Source organism: Scaptodrosophila lebanonensis, unplaced genomic scaffold (genome assembly GCF_003285725.1).
Source record: "Scaptodrosophila lebanonensis strain 11010-0011.00,11010-0021.00 unplaced genomic scaffold, SlebRS2 tig00001418-arrow-arrow-pilon, whole genome shotgun sequence".
In the NCBI taxonomy this organism is placed as follows: domain Eukaryota; kingdom Metazoa; phylum Arthropoda; class Insecta; order Diptera; family Drosophilidae; genus Scaptodrosophila; species Scaptodrosophila lebanonensis.
In genome coordinates this window covers 1710160-1727889 of record NW_022060744.1, presented here as the reverse complement: position 1 = coordinate 1727889, position 17730 = coordinate 1710160, and the positions used below count along the sequence as shown (strand labels likewise).

Genomic DNA, 17730 nt, shown 5'->3' with positions numbered 1-17730 from the left:
AATACAGATACACGACGACACACCTACCCAGCTACCCACCCAACAGCCCATCTACACGCACAGAAATTATGCAGCCCGTCGCCCATCGCCCATCAAAAGGTAGTATTGCAATCGTCTTTTTGAATCTCAGAACTTTCTGATCTTTCAGATTTCAAATAAGTGGCCCATAACCGGATTTTGGACTTATTTATTTATTATTAACATAGTGCGACAAGAAAAATTCTTAGTCACAAAACATTAAAAAAAATGATTTCATTAACTTAACCTATTTTATAAAATTTAGGATTTTTTTTAAACCGGTAAAAAAAACCCCAAAAGTCAATAACAGTTACCGATCACCACACGATATGTATCTCGTTAGAAAGCCTATGGAGAGGCTTTTTAAAGAGTATATCGTTTTTCTTTGTATTTTAAATATCTATAAATTATAGTTAAATGGAATATATCGATATTTCAATAAACTTTGTGTTATCGATAAATCAAAATGTTGGCCTTATGCATCTATTAAAAATTTGTGAAGTCTAGAAGATATCAGAAATCAAAAAGTTGTGGTAATATTGATCCCTTATTCTTATTACCTAAATATATATCTCGGTAGGAAGGTGTCTACACAGGCTTTTTAAAAAGTACATATATTGTTTTAAAAATGTTTATGACTTCCTTGTATTTAAAATTTCTATAATTTATAGTTCAATGGAATATAACGATATTTCAATAAACTCTTAAAAATTGTTAAAGTCTAGAAGAAATCGGGAATCAAAAGTTTTTGGTAATATTGATCCCTTACTCCTTAAATACCTAAACCAGAAAATGTAGTCCCTATTATTTAAGCTCTTCTACTTTATATTAAAGGGTACACTTTTAAAATTACTTAAATTATTGTTCTTCATTTAAAGCTACATACAATACTGTAAATTTTTTATTTTATTTAAAAAATTGTTATATTTTATTTTTTATTTGGGAGAGCTGAAGGCCATAGAAGCTATTCCTTCGTTTAATTTTAAGTTATTATCTCCAAAAATCCTCAACCGTGGCAAACTGTTTTATAAAGGGGGTTATTAAGTCGGTGCTAACATATCAGTACCATCCATATATCAAAGTTTAGATTTCACAAATTTTATGACATTATATTTGAATGTTTTATAAACAATTTATACAAATCCTAGGAGTGCAGTCGATTTTAATTCGGGATGTATACTTATTTGCGGCCAAACTTAAATAAAATAAATAAAAATATAAACTTTTTTAATTAGTACACATAGCTTTGAAAATATCAGGTTTTGATTCAAATTGACGAGCCGTGTGTTAGCCCTTAAATAGCAAAAATTATTTAATACAAGTATTAAAATATGCCTGAAATGTTTGGTCGTTTGTTCGCCTGTATGAACAGCGAGAACTCTTGAACTAAATAAGCTAGGAAAACCAAACTTCTCATGCACAGTTATCGTACTTACTTGCAGACCCTGTTTATCACAAACCACATATGACCTCATTATTTCGTATATACGCGTAGTATATCTGCCATAGAAACGATCGGGGCAAAAATCGCTTCCAGCACCAAAAACTTTATTCTCCATTACGATATCGTATCGAAAATAGGTATTTATGAGTTTTTTATAGGGCCTCATCATAAAATGAAATTTAATTAAAAATATGACACTATGTATATCATATAGCTGTAATTGGAACTATCGGTGAAAAAAAACACTCGATTGGGCATAACTTTTTCGTCTATCTTAATATATACAATTTATACGATTTGTATTCTGCCGCATAATTGTTTGAAGTCCCATCAATATCGGTGCACTATAGCGTATAGCTGTTGTCATAGGAACTATCAGGGAAAAAAATTAAACTTGGTACCAATAACTTTTTTGTCTGTATCTTTACATCTCAATTAAATCTGGAGATTTGTAAAAATCGGCTCGCTATATCAGCTTATTTTGGGGAGAGCTGGGGGGTTCAGGGCATTCAAGAGTCGAACTGGCACGACTCTTCCGTTCTTCCACTCGTTTTTGTCGAGTGTACGTAGGCGGTCGTAAGAACTCACCTTTTTTGTCGAGTGTACGTAGGCGGTCGTAGTGTGGCCATTGAACTAAATGTTGTTCAGATAGATGTGCGGCAGGGGCGGAGGCAGGGGCAGGCCACTTTAGTCGATGGTGTTACGTGTAGAGTCGAGTGTACGGGTTGTTGCAAGTTCGTTGTCATCGCTTGTTGCTGACCTTCCAACTCGACTGCAAACAAACCATGATTTGAGTTGGCTGAGGATTCGGTGGCACGACTCGTGTCACGCAATCAAAGCGTGGACAAGTTGTAAACAGCAACCTTTATTATAGTATGTATTATGTATATAGTATGTATGGCAGCGGCAGAGTAAACAAATGATAGATTAGAACCACGTCGTCGTACAATTTAAGATTAATCATTAACCGCATTTCCAGCATACAAGTAAGCATTCATCAATTAATCATTGGCAAAGGGAAAGCGGGCAGTGCGGAGGCACACACACACACACTCTCTCTCTCTCTCTCTCTCTCTCTCTCTCGCTCTTCCCATCTAAATATATTTTTAAGAATATACATTCATATATTTGTATTTATATTGTAATTATTGTAAATACAAATAATGATAATAACAATAACAAATGTTAATTATAATAGCCGCCTCTAATCGAAATTAAATTTTCGCTGCATTCCGATTTGAAAAGGGAAACCCTGACAAATCAGTCATGCTCCACAACCAGCCAGTGTTCCCGACGACATCAATGTTGTCAGTTTCTTATCAAAAAAAATTGTGAACTCGATTCGTCTGCCAGCGCCATGGCCAGCGCCATTTGTAGGTCAGCTTTTTGCAAAGAGTTCCAATTTAAGAAAAACAAATCTATATTCGTATTCAGAAACTGTTTTTCATCTACACTCAGAGAAAAACGGAATGCCTGTGATTGCACTCAAAAGGCAACTAGGCCCACTTTTGGGAAAGTTTCTCCAAATATATTCATTGGAAATAAGGAAATGATTTCTTCAAATAGCAACATACATGAATTTGTGAGTATTTTCCCCAATTCTTTCGCTCGTTCTTATGGCAGCTATGTGATAAAGCTAGCCGATTTTGTGTTGAAACTTTGGAATATTATTAGACACTATATGCAGGTCGTAAATACCAGATTGGCTTAAGATACTTAATAAACAAAAAAGTTGTGCAACTAAGAGTGACTTTTAGCTACTTATATATAAAATATTGATGTTATATATGGTTTGTAAAAAAAAAATTGTAACTTGTGCTGCAGAAGTTCTCGGTTATCATACAGTCGAACAGTTGAAGAGATAGACGGGCTTGTCTATAGCGATTCGTCTGGGAGGAAGAGAGGAATTTTTATAGGTTCTGCATTTTTCGAAATTTTGTTTCTAAATCGGACGGAAGATTTCGCCATAAAAGCTGGAAAAATCCATACGGTCGATAAATTGAATCCATTTGGTTTAATCAATATATTATATACTTGTATAATAAAATCAAGAAAGTGTATTTTGCTGAATCCTTTTTTTTTTCAAAAAGCGTATTGATCTGCCTCTTAGTTTTGGGTCGAAGAAAGAAACTGATTATCATGGTCATTGAAATTGAAGAAAAATATTACAAAGTTATAGAAAATTGGTTCTGTAAGCTTAAAAGTTCCTAACACTAGAAAATGTCAAATATATGTATAATAACACTAACGGACTTCAAATAAATGAAGAATAAATAGCATAACTCTCTCCTCAACGAAAATATTTCATTTCCAAAGTTAATTAACCTCCCCTCTTTGGGGGAGCGAGCCCACCCACTCTATATACTATATATATTGTTTTTGCTTGTCTTAGACCTATTTCTTTCACACAAAATTTGCGTAAAATTAGTGTTAATGTACCTAACACCATAAATATGATCCCAATGCCATATAACGGGATATTGTTGTGCGCAGTCAGTCTTTAAAATGAAATTTAAAAAAAAAATAAAATCCTAAACCGGATCTATTCTTATTTGCATGCCACCAAGACGTTACTAAAAGTAATAACACTAAGCAGCACGATTTTCGTTTGTTTTTGGTTTGGTTTTTGTTTTGTTGATAATAACTTGTTCTTAATTCTTAAAGGCGCAATTTTAAAATAAATTGAATGTAAAAATGAAAGCGTGGCAGAGTGCTCGATACAGCCATTCCCGTCTCTCTGTTCGACTGTATGACCCCAAAAAAAGTCGACAAGCACAAATTTGGTCTGTAAATTCTCCAAGATGGCAGAAATTTAAAGATGAGCTGAGTTCGTCCGCATGTCTTTCTGTTTGCCAGTATGAACTCAAAAGCTTAGCCTAGCTTTGATTAGTTTATGAGTGCGCGAGAGAGATTGACCGTCTGTTCGACTGTATGAACTCTAAAAACCCTGAAACTATAAGTGCTAGCAAATTTTTCTAAATTAAAGCATTAAGTGGTCTGGATTACTTTTCATTTAAGTTCGATTGAAATGCGTTTTTGTTGCAGAGTGTTTTAAAAAAATTATAATTGTTGGCTTAGACAGTACGCGCTTCAGACGTAGTTTAGCAATTTGTGTCTGTCAACAAAGCAATGCAGTCGCGTCGAGTGACGATTATATGGCTAGCATGCCTATGTGGTCTGATTGGGGCCCAGCCCGATAAAGCAGGAGTCCTTCCCAGCAAGAATGGGGAGTACAGCGTCAAGTAATTAAAAAAAATAATAATAATAATGTCGACTAAAAGGAAGGAGCAAAAGAATTTCTTCCGATCTAAGAAAGGGATGATCGGGAGGGACCTACTTTGACGATTTATCATTCGTATTGCAGCATTCGTTTGAAGGATAACAACAGGCGCGAGGAACGGGTGACCAGCTCCGCTGAGGGTGTGCCACATGTGAAGGGCATCTTGGAGCACGTCTATCCGGGGCAGAACACTGTGTATATAGTGGAGTATGAGGCAGGAGCTCGGGGCTATAAGGCTAGCTATCGCTACAGCGACTACGAGTCCACTACTACCCCAAGGACACGGCTGAGCAATGGAGCGCTGAAGGCGGCAACTGGTTGAACAAAAAGTGCAAAGGTTTTTAAGTGTTTTTTTTTTTAATTTTTTGGTTTTTTTTTTTGGTTTTTTTATTCATTATAATCATAAATGCTTTGACTTGATTTGTGAATTCTGCGGCGGCATTTGTGAGCCTCGGATTTAAATAATCTAATATATAATGTCGTCTATTTGTCTAATAAATAAGTGTCGGGGCATCTGTGGCGAAGTTGGCTAAGTTGCTTAAGAATTTCATACACTGTTTTAGAATTTGATGGGGGCAGAAAGTGAGATTTTGGGGGAAATGGAGACACAATTGGGCGGCGTTCGGGGGCTATTACTGGGTACTACTACACAAATTTTCAACGGCTGTCTCCTTTAAAGTATTGACCGTTTGCCGTAGCGCGGCTGATTGCCCTCAAGGAAGACCTCCAGAGTCATGTGCTTGAACATATAATTGGCCACATATTCGGCCGGATTATCGAACTCGTCCAGATCGCTATCGTGATCGTCGTCTTCACTGCTGTTCTTCCTCATGTTGTTATTGTTGTCGTTGTTGTCCTTTTTGTTTTTTCTGCCAGACTCAATGGCCCCATCGATGATCGCCGGAGCAGCGGCATCAACTTTGCGATCCTCGATGCGCTTCTTCTTCTTCTCGAACGCCTCCAACGCCAGCCATAATATGGGCTGAGTCACGTGCTCATCGATGCCGCGAGGCGGCAGAGTGTGGCACGATCGCCGCTTGGGGCACTCTTCCAGTGGATCGCCTTCTTCTTCTTCTTCTTCTTCTTCTTCTTCGTCCGATTCACTTGGAGCGTCGACATCATGTGGTTCTTGTTGCTGCTGTTGTTGTTGTGCGTGTGCCACTGCGGCAAGGCGAACTTGTGGCACAACAGCCTGATCTAGTGGGTGCACGCGAAGGCGTGGCACGGCTGGCAACTGAGGCATTAACGGAATCGCTGGTATCGGCGGAAGCATCTCCAGACGTGCCAAATTGTCGGCCATGGCTGAAAAATTTGTTTACAACCATCATATTAGTAGAAATTGTGGCGAACTAGTTCAACTGAGCCATTCATTGCAGCTTCAATTGAGCATTCTTTGTTTACACTTTGCAAAGTAAGCGAAATGTTAGTTGGTTTCCCATGGAACGAGGTTTCTAAATTACTAGTTCCTTCGGAACCAATCCGAACTGGTTCCGAAACATGAACTAAATTGCACGGCTGCAATATTTGTTGGGTGAAAACTCTTTAATCTATCACATTTGTAAAAGTTGTGGCGAACTAGTTCCCCTGAACAATCCATTAAGCTTCATTACTAGAAGTTCTGGCAAACTGGTTCAATTGAACTTCATTCATTTCTTAATTCCTAAATAGTTCCATCTGAATCGAAGCAAAGCTTGCAGCTTCGAACTGTATGCGAACTAGTTCAAATTTATATTACCTTCGCTAAGTAGTTGAATTACTCCCGATATTTTGTGAATTATAAATTTGAATTAAACATTTTGGCTTCAGCCTTAACACATAATTTCCAAGCTGCTAGTTCCATCGGAATTGAACCAAACTGGTTCAAATGAGTTAAGCTGCACAACTCTAATATTTGTTTTCATTCGAAAACACTTCACTTACCCGCTTGGCGACCCTCTTCCAGATCAACAATAATAAAGCGCTGGTGCGCTCCTAGTAGACGCCCCAAGCCCTCATCAATGCGGTGGTGCGGCATCATCTGCATTTGTGCCGGTGGCTGGCGGTTGTTGCTGGGAACGGGACGAGCCGGGCGCAACTCACCGATAATATTGAGCACACCACCAATATCGGGACGAAGCAGACCGGGCTGCAACGGCTGTTGTTGCTGCTGTTGCTGCTGTTGTTGTTGTGGCTGCTGCTGTGGCTGCTGCTGTGGTTGCTGCTGTGGTTGCTGCTGTGGTTGCTGCTGTGGTTGCTGTTGTTGCTGGTGGCGACGCTGCGTTCCGTTAACACCACCAGGATTTAGCATATACCACAAATTGCGCAACATTTCCGTGACTTTATGTGTGTATTTTTTCAACTGGATGGATGTCTTTGATTACTTGAATTTAAAACCAAGGGACAGAAAGGAAAGATTATGACCTGACCACAACAAATTTATGACTGTGTGTGTGTGTGTGTGCCTACGAATAAAACTAAATATAATGAACCCGAACTATGCTGCGAAACTGAAATGATGATTGCCAACAAACTAACTGCCTACTATGATTTCGAAAACTTGCAACGCTTTTAGTATTTTCAAAATTCAATTACAAGAAGGGGTGCCCCCTAGCGGTGCAAATAGGTACTAAACAAGCTACGGCGCTGACAAATGCTCGCTGCGCTGAAACTCAACCACCCACAACGTTTTACCGCACTATACGTGGCGGGGCGGTCAGCTGTTGTCGGCGATTAAAGAAACAAACATTTTGCCACAACATGTGTTTTGTCTTAAAAGCTGCAGTTCGAATAGAGCGGTTTCTTTTTAACGCATAACTTTTTATTTAAATACATTCAATAATCGAGTTTACTTACAAATCCACTCACCAATCGAAGCCTATGTAGCGTAACTGCAGCAACCTTCCCATCTCTGTGCCGGCAAAAGCATGTGAGTGTCAAATCGCACATTGTTGTTGTTTGTTTTTGTTAACTCTATTATTATTAAAAAGCTCCACAAACACATGCCGAAATATACACAATATATATAATATACATACATATACATACCTTGTGTGACTGCATATATAATTTATGTATATATATGTATATATAATTTAAACAAAAATTAATTTACAGTTTAAATAGGCTTTACTGAACAAAATCCATTCAACTTAAGATAACCCCCGACCTTAGAAAATAAACAAAACGGGTAGAACCTTTAATCCAATCGTTACCAATCCTTCCCATGGCAGCTTTATTATATGAGTCGGTGCACTGACTTTGAGATTTTTCACAAAAAAAAAATTGCTGAAACTTAGGAGCTTTTCTAGTAAAAGTACCTTTTGGACCAGTTCTTATGACAGATACTATATATGATATAGTTCATCGACTGTGTCATTTTATAATATGCACAAGTCTCTAAATACAACATTTAGTTAAGATAGGATATACATATGTGATTTGTTATATACTTGTCCTGTATTTCGATAAGATAACTCCATAAATCAATTTTTGTGTGCCTAGCTTCTTTGATTCAAAAGTTCTTAAGGTTCATACAATCGAACAGAAAGGAAACAGGTATGAGGTAGAATTCGTAAAAATTTAAATATAAAATATGTTTCTACACAATTTTATCAATTTTACTGAATCCAACTTATTTGCAGTATTATTGTTTTATTCAGTAAAATTCTACCAATCGGTGTGCAAATTATTTGTCTGTCTACCCAATCAATGAAATAATAGCCGACCAACTTTGTATTCTTAGCAAATATTTGTGGGCACTTTTTGCTGCAAAGATAATGTAAATGCCACTTTGAAAATAAATAATATTATCTCCCAATATTTGCTTTAATTATACTGCAAAAACACAAAAAATAAGCAATAAATGAGTATATTCGGTGAAAAATTAAAATTGAAATGTAAAATCTGTATTGTAGGTAATTCTTATTATTTTTTGGATAATAATTCCTTTTCAATATTAAGAACCTTAATAACATAAACATTTAAAATTATAGTAGAAGTAGCAGGTAACTGCAAGCCATGGTCACTTGTTTGTTTGAATTTGACAAATTTGTACCTAGCTTAGTTATCTATAATTATCTTAGTATCCGATCCGCATGAGCCGCACTATCAGCGACGTGCATACCGACTATATAGTCTCGTTAACTATGGGTTGGGCTTTCACCTTTCAGGCGGCATTACTACCTGATGTATGTACATTAAAAATACTTTTTTTGAAAAAGCAAAATGACTGATATTTCCTCTATGGGCTTCCCATATTTGTGGTCTTTACATTTTTGATAGATTTTCAAATGGTTTTGTTTTTCCTGAAAGTGAATAAATCATGACTTTGGAAAGGTCGGAAAATTCATAGAAAAATTAAGAATACATACTTCTGATCACGGTTAATATTTTTTATTCAAAATGGCGAGGAAATGTTCATATTTCTAACAAACTTACCAATTAGCTGACGATAAAACCTATTCAGTTTTCCACTTGTAGCTGAAATGTGATCCTTGGTGATGGGAGTATGGAAAATTCGACGCACAAGTGGGGGAATGTTTAAATAAACTGCCAAGTCTTTTCTTCGATAATTTCTAAAAGTGGGAGCCCCAGTGTTGCAAATTTAAGCTGATTAGGGGGCGTTAATATACAGGTTGAATAGAAATATATGAATTGTTAACAATATAACTAATTACTGCCGCGATGATTTTAAAATCTATCTAAACTATTGGTAAAGCTACCACCTATTTATGTAAGGCACATAGGTCAATAAAGTCTTCTGAAAATGTTTCAAATTAGTAGAAAAAACTTTCAGATACTACCCAGTGTAGCCCCACAGAATACCGCTGTGTCGCGGACTGAATTATAAACTGTAAAACGTCGTAGTCATACTGTTGTGGACTGGGTTTTTTTTTCATGTTTATTGATGTGTCATAATTAAGGCATATTAGTTGTCTCAGTCCCTGATAATTCCCAACTTTTGCTGGGAACCTAACCGTTTTTAGTGTTGCTTTCTGTTTTAACCGACTGAGTGATGTCTGATAGTGCTTTTTTTCTTATCGCCACGAATATAAAGACAGGCAATAAACGCACGTATGTACATACTTCTTATTTCGTAATCAGGTTAAAATTATTCCAATAGACTTACATATGTACGCTAACATTCTAAATAATACTAAATACTGGATCAGCAGGTACGAATCAAAAGCCATAGAGCCCGCGAAACACTTGGAGAGTCAGTGCAGGGCCTTGGGAATAGTTTCTTCGAACGACCCGACAAACGCAAATGTTAGCTGTCAAGTGTGTTACCATTATTGTTAACACTATTATTATAGTTGTTGTTATTATTACTGGCTAATACTATGCTTGTTGGCCATTCACCAGTCTTTGTCTATAAACCGGTACGTGGTCGGTTGGCATAGAAATTTGTTGCAACACCGGCGGTACATACGTATATAATGTACCTACAGTTACGAGTATAGTCGGCAAGGTCGTGCCGATTCGTTAGTCAAACGAATATGATGAAAAAGTGACTACCATGGGATGGATGGCCGAACTTTCCACTACAACTGAAATCGGAAGTAAACGCCCATTTCTTAAAGTAGATAATTTAATATAAAAAAAAAGCACGGGAACACATACTCGTATGTCCAAACTATAAACTATTTTTACAATATCAAGACATAACTTTTTAGCGACTGGGCTGACTTTAATCTTTAGATTGTAGATTTAAGGATGCTTTTCATTAAAATTTTAGTATAGTTCCGCTATTTTAAATCAGAAAATAAATTCTGAGGGCTTGTTTTATCGAAGTATCAGCCAGTTCTAATCAACTTAACTTAGTTTTGGAAATACTTATAAACCATTTCCATTATTTTTCGGGATAAGGTACGCGAAGTAGCTTATTTTGCTTGTCATTAGGGCAGAAGCAGGTACTGTTCCTGCCCTAGCTATTTCTCAGTTGTATTTTACTTTTCATTTCTTTATATATGGTATTTATTTTCCTGTTTCGTCATGTTTGTTATGTACCAGTAATAGGATTTCCTTAAAATAATGTACAATAATGTAGTATGGGTGTTAGGGGTGTGTAAGATCAAGAACCCCCTCTAACAGGCTGATTTGAATGTTCTGAACATTTCGTATACTAGCAGGAATTTATGGCCTATAGTGCGCCCACAGTCTATAGATTTATAGAAATATATTCGGATTGGACAGTCTATATCATAAGTAAGTTCATACTCGTATATATAGTCTGTGTAGCGGGTGATTCGACAGGGACATATATTTATATTTTGAAGTTCGCAACACTGTCACGAAATATATTTTGATTAATAAATAGGGATTTTTAGACATAATAAATATATAGTGCGAGTCATATTTGCGCACAGTAGTACATACTTTTCCGTTTTTTGGGTGAACATATTTGCCATCGATTCCACAGTACAAGGGGAAGCCTATTTGGCTCCATGTATGTACATATGTACATATATGTGTAAATGTGTATGTCTGAGCATATATGTGAATATATTGTGTTTACACGTGCCCATGCATGCACATGTGTGCGATTGTGGGTCTGCGAGTGTGTGTGTGTGTGCTCTTGCTATAGAACTGGCTCTGGCCAAGTTTATTATCGAAGTTTTGTGGCAACGTCAGGCAGTGGCAGTGCGTCAGACTCCAAGCAACGCGCCGCATATACAATTCAGAGTTCCCGGTCGACGGACGTGTTTTTTCTCTCTCCCGATTCTCCGTGGCAGTCGCTGCAACAACAACCCACAAGGCACACGCCTTGTGCCGCCGCGTCCACGTTTGTTCTCTCGCCGAGCACCGCATCGCATCTCGTCTCGTCGGCATCTCGTTGTTTCGCGGTCGTTGAGTTGTTTTTGTTATTAAACCTGTTGCATGCTGTGCCGGTTTGTTTTTGCCTTATTCTGTTCTTCTTCTTTTTTTTGGCATCAATGTGTGTGTGTGTGTGAGTGTGTGTGCAAAGAACAGTACAACAGCGTGTGCTTCCAGCATAGAGAGGGAGTGAGAGAGCGTGTTTGTGCGAAGGCATAAACAAAAAACGCGAATTTTGTGCTCATAAAAAAGCGCAATAAATGGCAATGTCGTCGGTTATGAATGCATATTTGGAATATTTCTACCTCTCCCTCCCTCTTACTCAGCCAACATTAAATGCCGAATGACTCAGCACTTTAAATACAAATCTAATCAAGATTAAAGAGTTGGTAGTGCCCTTGAAAACATTTGAAAGTGCCAAAAAAAGAGACAAGAGAATACAAATGTTTATTAATTGTAAATTGTGGTAACAATTTCTCTCTCTCTCTCTCTCTCTCCTGCATGCCCTTTTCAGGTTTCAACCCAACTACTGTCGGCTGCTGTTTAAAAACCAATTATTTAAACAAATTCACACAAAAGTTGGCCCCCACGTAAGGTAATTACGAAATACGAGCGTGTGTATTTGCAGTAAATTGGATAGCTGATCATTTTTATGGTACAGGGCACAGACACACTACAATACAGCCGCGTTCGGGAACAGCCATTGGTCCAAGCCTGATCTCAGAAATTTTAACACCAACTTTACACACAGTCGACAGATTCACATCATGGGCTCCATTAATTGCAAAGAGTACAAAACAACCGGCAATGCAACGCCCAAAACAACGGAATCAGCAGGTAAGCCCGAAGAGAGCGAGGGAAAAGCTTTCAGAGACAGAATTTATGAATGTGGTAAAAACTAGATGCCTAGATACATATTTATATGTAGGTGTTTTGGAGACCTCATTTCTTCCCTAAAAGTGTGCGAAAATTTATGTAGATCCTGAAATTAAACCACTTTGAAAAACCATTAGTAAACCCCCTAACAGAATGAAAGTGGGATTATCGGCATTGGATTCCAAGAGAAACACAGAGAAAGAGACAAAGTCGAGCAAATAATAAAAAAATATTTTACTTAATTAAATTTATTTATTTAGTTAATCTTTAATCAGTTTTCTTTTTAATTGTTTCTTTTTTGTGGGTACTCTAGTATTTCTTTAAAGTATTTATTTATAATAATCCCCAAAATCATCAAAAGTTGGATAATAGTCCTCTATTTTTTTGATTCAATTTTCTTCTGAGTTGATCGATTAGGTTTGATGTCCTAACAGCTTGAATACCCAAGTCTATTACAGTCTATCACTTTTGCCCTTAAAGAGGACAGTTGTTTTCTCAAAACTCTAGTGTCTGATAGAAATCTGTCTTAAGAGCAAACAAGTTATCAGGTCATCTACCTCAATAAAAAAAGGACCATAGCATATCGCAATTGTTTACCAATTAGATCATCGTTAGATGTTACAAGTTAACAGTTTTAGTCCCGAAATATGATCGTAGCTATTTAGGAATTGTTAATACGTAAATTGAAAAAGTTGTTATTTCCCCTCTTCCGCGTTTCTTATAAAAAGAACTTAACCGAAACCACTCCAATTTCCTTCCATTTCTGTGTAAAGCAATCCTTTATTCTTGCTAGTGCATCGCAATTCAGGGATAAATTAAATTTGTTCTTAAAAAATAAATAACCAACAATATGAAATGTCCGTAGTAATAAATAATACATTAAATAATCCCTAAATTTTCTAAAATAGGTTAAGTAGGTTAATCAAATCTTCGTAAATGTTTTTCTATGGAAATTGTTTGTTTTTGTGACTAGAGCAGTAATTTATAAGAATTTTTCTGGTCGCACTAGGAAATAATAAATGAATAGGTGAAGAAAATTCGTACTCCAAAAAGGGGAAAAGGGGCTCTACACGATGGCTTACAAAACAAACTATATTCAGGAATAGCTTAAGATATTTCTTGATTTATAGTCACAATAGGAAAGTAATTTGTTTCGTTACATGTTTAATTGATTTTTTGTTAAATTTTAAGTGAAATAATTTACATACGAGTACATACATATATATGTGTATGTAAATAGGTGGTGCGACGGCTTGTAGAAAGGTTAGCGATTGGTTTTGTGTGTGGCGCTTTTTTTTTTGTAATACTTTTAATAGCAAAAAGCTGTTGTGCTGCCAAGCCGCTCACTTCGCACGCACAGTGCGCCTGTGCCACACATATGCACCCCTTCCCCTCCCCCAGTACGCCCCAAGCCATTTAACAACGTCACACGCAAACATTCGAAAGTGGCCCCAAAGGCGCTCCATTTGTCGGACATGCAATCGGTCCGGTGTGGTTCGGTGCGCTCCGTCTTTCAATTTATTTTGCGGAGCAATCAAACGAGTTGTAAATCCACAACCATTATAAGTCAATTATAATGTAGATATTTTGACATGACATTGTGACTTGTGGGGCTTAATTTAGGGCAGGGCGTCTATTGGCCACTCACTTGCTCCATACTTAAGGCTTTCCGCATGGACACTTGTCCGTAATTGTTTTTTTTCTCTCATTTACTTGGCCGTTACAGCCGAAGGGGTTGCCGGCAACAACGTAAAAGGAGAGCAGATATGGCACTAAGGACTGCACTTTTGTACTCTCACTGCGCAGGTACGTCACAAGCGGAGGCCACTGTGGCTGGCATTTGATTTTTGTGCTCTCTTGGTATTAATGCAACTGATTTCTGAGGTCTATCTATACCGAGTTAGCTGCTCTTGCTGATCATTCATTCAGATGAGCTTCTCAGTTTGTTCCTGGTTTCGTAGAAACTCCCCTGGCACCTACGATTATCCGTTTCAAATTGTAATCAAGAGACTTGATTTTAAAACAGCTGAAGTAATTTCGATAATGGAATCAAACTAATTAGGTGGTCAGTTTATTTTCCAAAAAGAGGGAACAGACATATACTTACATTTATAATAAAATGTATGCCAGCGTTCAGGTTAATCTCTTCATTATAATTAGTGTGAAGCAATTTTTCTTTAGACTAATAAATTTCTAACATGGCAGATAAGTGCAATGGATGAGGGCTTTTTCTAGTAGAAGTATTTTATTTTCAATACGAAAATAAATGTCTACATCAACTAATCAACGCCTTCAAGTTAGTTCTTCTGTTTCAGTAGAGCAATGAATTGTCTTTTTTGTGTCGAATTGTATTTCATAATCATGTGTAATGTTATTTTTCGATGTTTATAAACTACATATATAGTATGTACTATATGTTCGACAAAATCAATGTCTAAAGAAATTTGTATTTTAAAAATGTTTTTACTTTTTTTTGCTTCTTGTTATTTAGTTTTTTATGTTTCTCAACAGACTCCGAAGCCGATCAACTGATTTTGATCAAATCTTGTGGTAATATTCAAAATAGTCCGGTGGATGCTTCTGTGAAGTTTCGTGGTGATTGGTTAAACAGAATTTTTCAATTTTTCCAAGAATTTGGCTTTCCTTGTAAATTACTCCATTAATGGATTTTTTAGATTTTTTTTTTCCAATATGAAAATAATGAATTCAGCTTCAAGCGGACAAACAGACCAGTAAGACTATCTATTGGGGCATAAAATCCATCGAGTATATATAAAATACAATTATGCATGCAGAACCGATAAATCCAAGTTGTGTTGAGAACGAAAGGCGTCCAACGAAAGTCGAGTACGCTAGTAGGTGTATATTTAAAATCAATTATTTGATATTTGTTATTATTTAATTTTTTGTTATTTGAATTTCTTCTTCTTCGACGCAAAGCCGGCGTATCGGATTTGCTTTGAGATATTATTGCAGTTTCATCGCCTTACTTTTTTTTTTTTTTAAATAGTTTTGTTTAATTACTTTTGTTACAATGAGAGCTCTGTTTGTTGATAAATAAATAAAAACAATGATGACAATGCAAGCAGTGTGTTTTAATGACATCACACGAAGAGCAAAACTTATCTGCTCTTAACTGCTTTGCACGATGAGGTCAGTTGCCGGCAACTACTGCTTCTACTTGTATTTATTCGCGTGTCAACATTTTCTCGCTCAGTAGTCAGTCGGCTGGCACATTTCAAAGTGCCAAGAACGAGTGGAGCGTAGAGCAAGTTCTTCTTCTTCTTCTTCTGAATCCTTCGTCAACTTCACGTGAGAACTTACGGTAAAAAGAAAAAGCAACTGGCATTCAAAAAACAATTGTTTCAAAATATTCAAGCTCTGTGTGTGTAAGAGTGTGACAATGGCAACCGGTTCGAGTGTGTAGTTGTGTTTGTGCTATTAAAGAAGGAGAGAGCGAGAGAAAAATAACAAATAACATAAAGCTGACAAAAACAGGCAAACCCACTCAGACAAAGTCGTTCAACTAATTAGACACAGATCTGGAATATTTTGCGCTTACAAACATGATTCAAAACAAGCGCCATATAAACGTACATACACATGTATAGTGCATTATATCCAGCTGTTATATGTGGTATAAAAAAATTTGCGTCAAGTGCTAATTTAGAATTTGCGTGCCAGCTGGGAATTCTACTTTTGACCATTCCTTAGCGTGCTTCCTTAATATACAAGTATATAGATATTGCCAAAAAGCAGTCAATAGGCAGGACTTATTACTTCACTATATAGATAGTGCAGGAGCACTCGAAGTGTAAAAGGGTACACTGTAAAGTCTAACAAACAAATGCTGGGTAGAAACATCAAGTATGTACGTAGATATATGATGAGCAGGCAACACGAATCGATACGGATATATGCGTTTGTCCATCTGTTCGACTGTATGAACACCGACAACTTTTGAATCACTAAAGCTAGAGACATCAAATGTTTTAAGTATGCAGACTTGCCTTGTCTATACAAACCCTATTTAGTTTTATCCATTTCTCTATCTATTCGATTGTCTTATTCTCTTGTATAATGCCGCACTCCAATCTGACATTTTTGGAAATAGGTTCACTACTATCATATACATATATGTATAGCTGTCTTAGGAATGATTGGTTTTAGGATCAAACTTGAAGCTAACATAACTCCACATTAGTTGCCTTTATCAGTTCTTGTCTGAAAAAAATCACAAATATGAAGAATATTTCTGTTTCTATAACAAATACTTATGAAACTTTTAAGAATTTTAAGAAATAAAGTAAGCATTTCTTGCTAATTGGAGATCCTTTAGATTCTATTGCAGGTGATTAAAATTCAATTAGATTGGTGATAGTCTTGAGAAATCGTCAATGAATATATGTATCTCTACACTCATACAAGATACGAACTATATACTCGTACATGCTGATTTACGAACGGTAGACTGTAAGTCATTTATAAACTTGCTTCTAAAAAACACGCCTAGCTTTTAGACGTGTGTGTTTGGTAAAGAGATGACGCAGAAACTTGTTTGTTTTGGGGTTTTCTAGCTGATGATGAATCCATCCATTAGCATATCATTTAAACGGTTTATGAATTTGAATACCTAGGGCATGTACAACATGGAGGTTAGTTCATTAATATTGTATACATAGTATATTTGGTGGATATTTAATGCCAACTTCGATGGGGTTGTAATTTGTGACAATTGTGTTATGAGAAATGAACTGAAGATTCCCTGTTGGCTGGGTAACCAAAGCAGAACCGATTTCTTGGCTATGGATTTCCATAATTAAGTTTAGATTTCTTAATGCAGAAATCCTAGACGAGTTAGGAAACAAACAAACTTTCTCCAGGTTTTTAAGATGGCGGTGAAGTTGAAGTAGCATGTAGTAGCATTAATGTTAAAGCCAAGATATTTAAAAAAGGGACTTACTGGCAAGACCTTAGCTATCTTTTATAAAACAACGGTCAAAATGTCGAAGATGATGGGGAACTGATTTAGAAAGAAGGCGACGAAGGCCGATTTTACGAAACTTTAGCGCAAAATCGAAAACTTTCCAATATATTGTTTGAAATATATTCTTGATGAAACTTGCATTAGAATTGTACGTAGTTTCCGTAGTTTTCTGCATTTCAACAAGGACGTTAGTTGATATTGATGATGAATCAACAACGAAGAAGCAATATCATCAAAGTGAAGAGCAAAACTTATTATATAGTAGTTGAAGTATACGTTCAGTTTCTAGAGGTACTTTTGTAGAGAACAGTATGCTTGGAAGGAACTTAT

The 17730-nt window shown here is 36.5% G+C and overlaps 3 protein-coding genes across 6 annotated transcripts in view; 2 read left to right on the top strand and 1 right to left on the bottom strand.

The window, feature by feature from the left end:
• Positions 1 to 17730, top strand: part of LOC115633224 (apoptosis-inducing factor 3) — a 44162-nt gene that overhangs the window by 21749 nt on the left and 4683 nt on the right. The window contains exons 1-3 of one of the 4 annotated variants that reach the window (XM_030530617.1): positions 7500 to 7647; positions 12052 to 12132; positions 12199 to 12374. In XM_030530617.1, the coding sequence (XP_030386477.1) occupies positions 7646 to 7647; positions 12052 to 12132; positions 12199 to 12374 (259 nt within the window). In that variant the 5' untranslated portion in view covers positions 7500 to 7645. Of the gene's footprint in view, positions 1 to 7499; positions 7648 to 11440; positions 11612 to 12051; positions 12133 to 12198; positions 12375 to 15639; positions 15739 to 17730 lie in introns of those variants that run through there. The other 3 variants (XM_030530616.1, XM_030530615.1, XM_030530618.1) reach the window with 3 other exon arrangements.
• On the top strand, positions 4587 to 5064 carry LOC115633230. The gene is made up of 2 exons (XM_030530624.1): positions 4587 to 4704; positions 4827 to 5064. The coding sequence occupies exons 1-2, from the start codon at positions 4592 to 4594 to the stop codon at positions 5062 to 5064; spliced, it is 351 nt and encodes a 116-aa protein (XP_030386484.1). The 5' UTR covers positions 4587 to 4591.
• Positions 5396 to 7204, bottom strand: LOC115633227 (GATA zinc finger domain-containing protein 10-like). Its single transcript, XM_030530620.1, has 2 exons — positions 6663 to 7204; positions 5396 to 6044 (listed from the first exon to the last, which is right to left on the bottom strand). The coding sequence occupies exons 1-2, from the start codon at positions 7048 to 7050 to the stop codon at positions 5416 to 5418; spliced, it is 1017 nt and encodes a 338-aa protein (XP_030386480.1). The 5' UTR covers positions 7051 to 7204; the 3' UTR covers positions 5396 to 5415.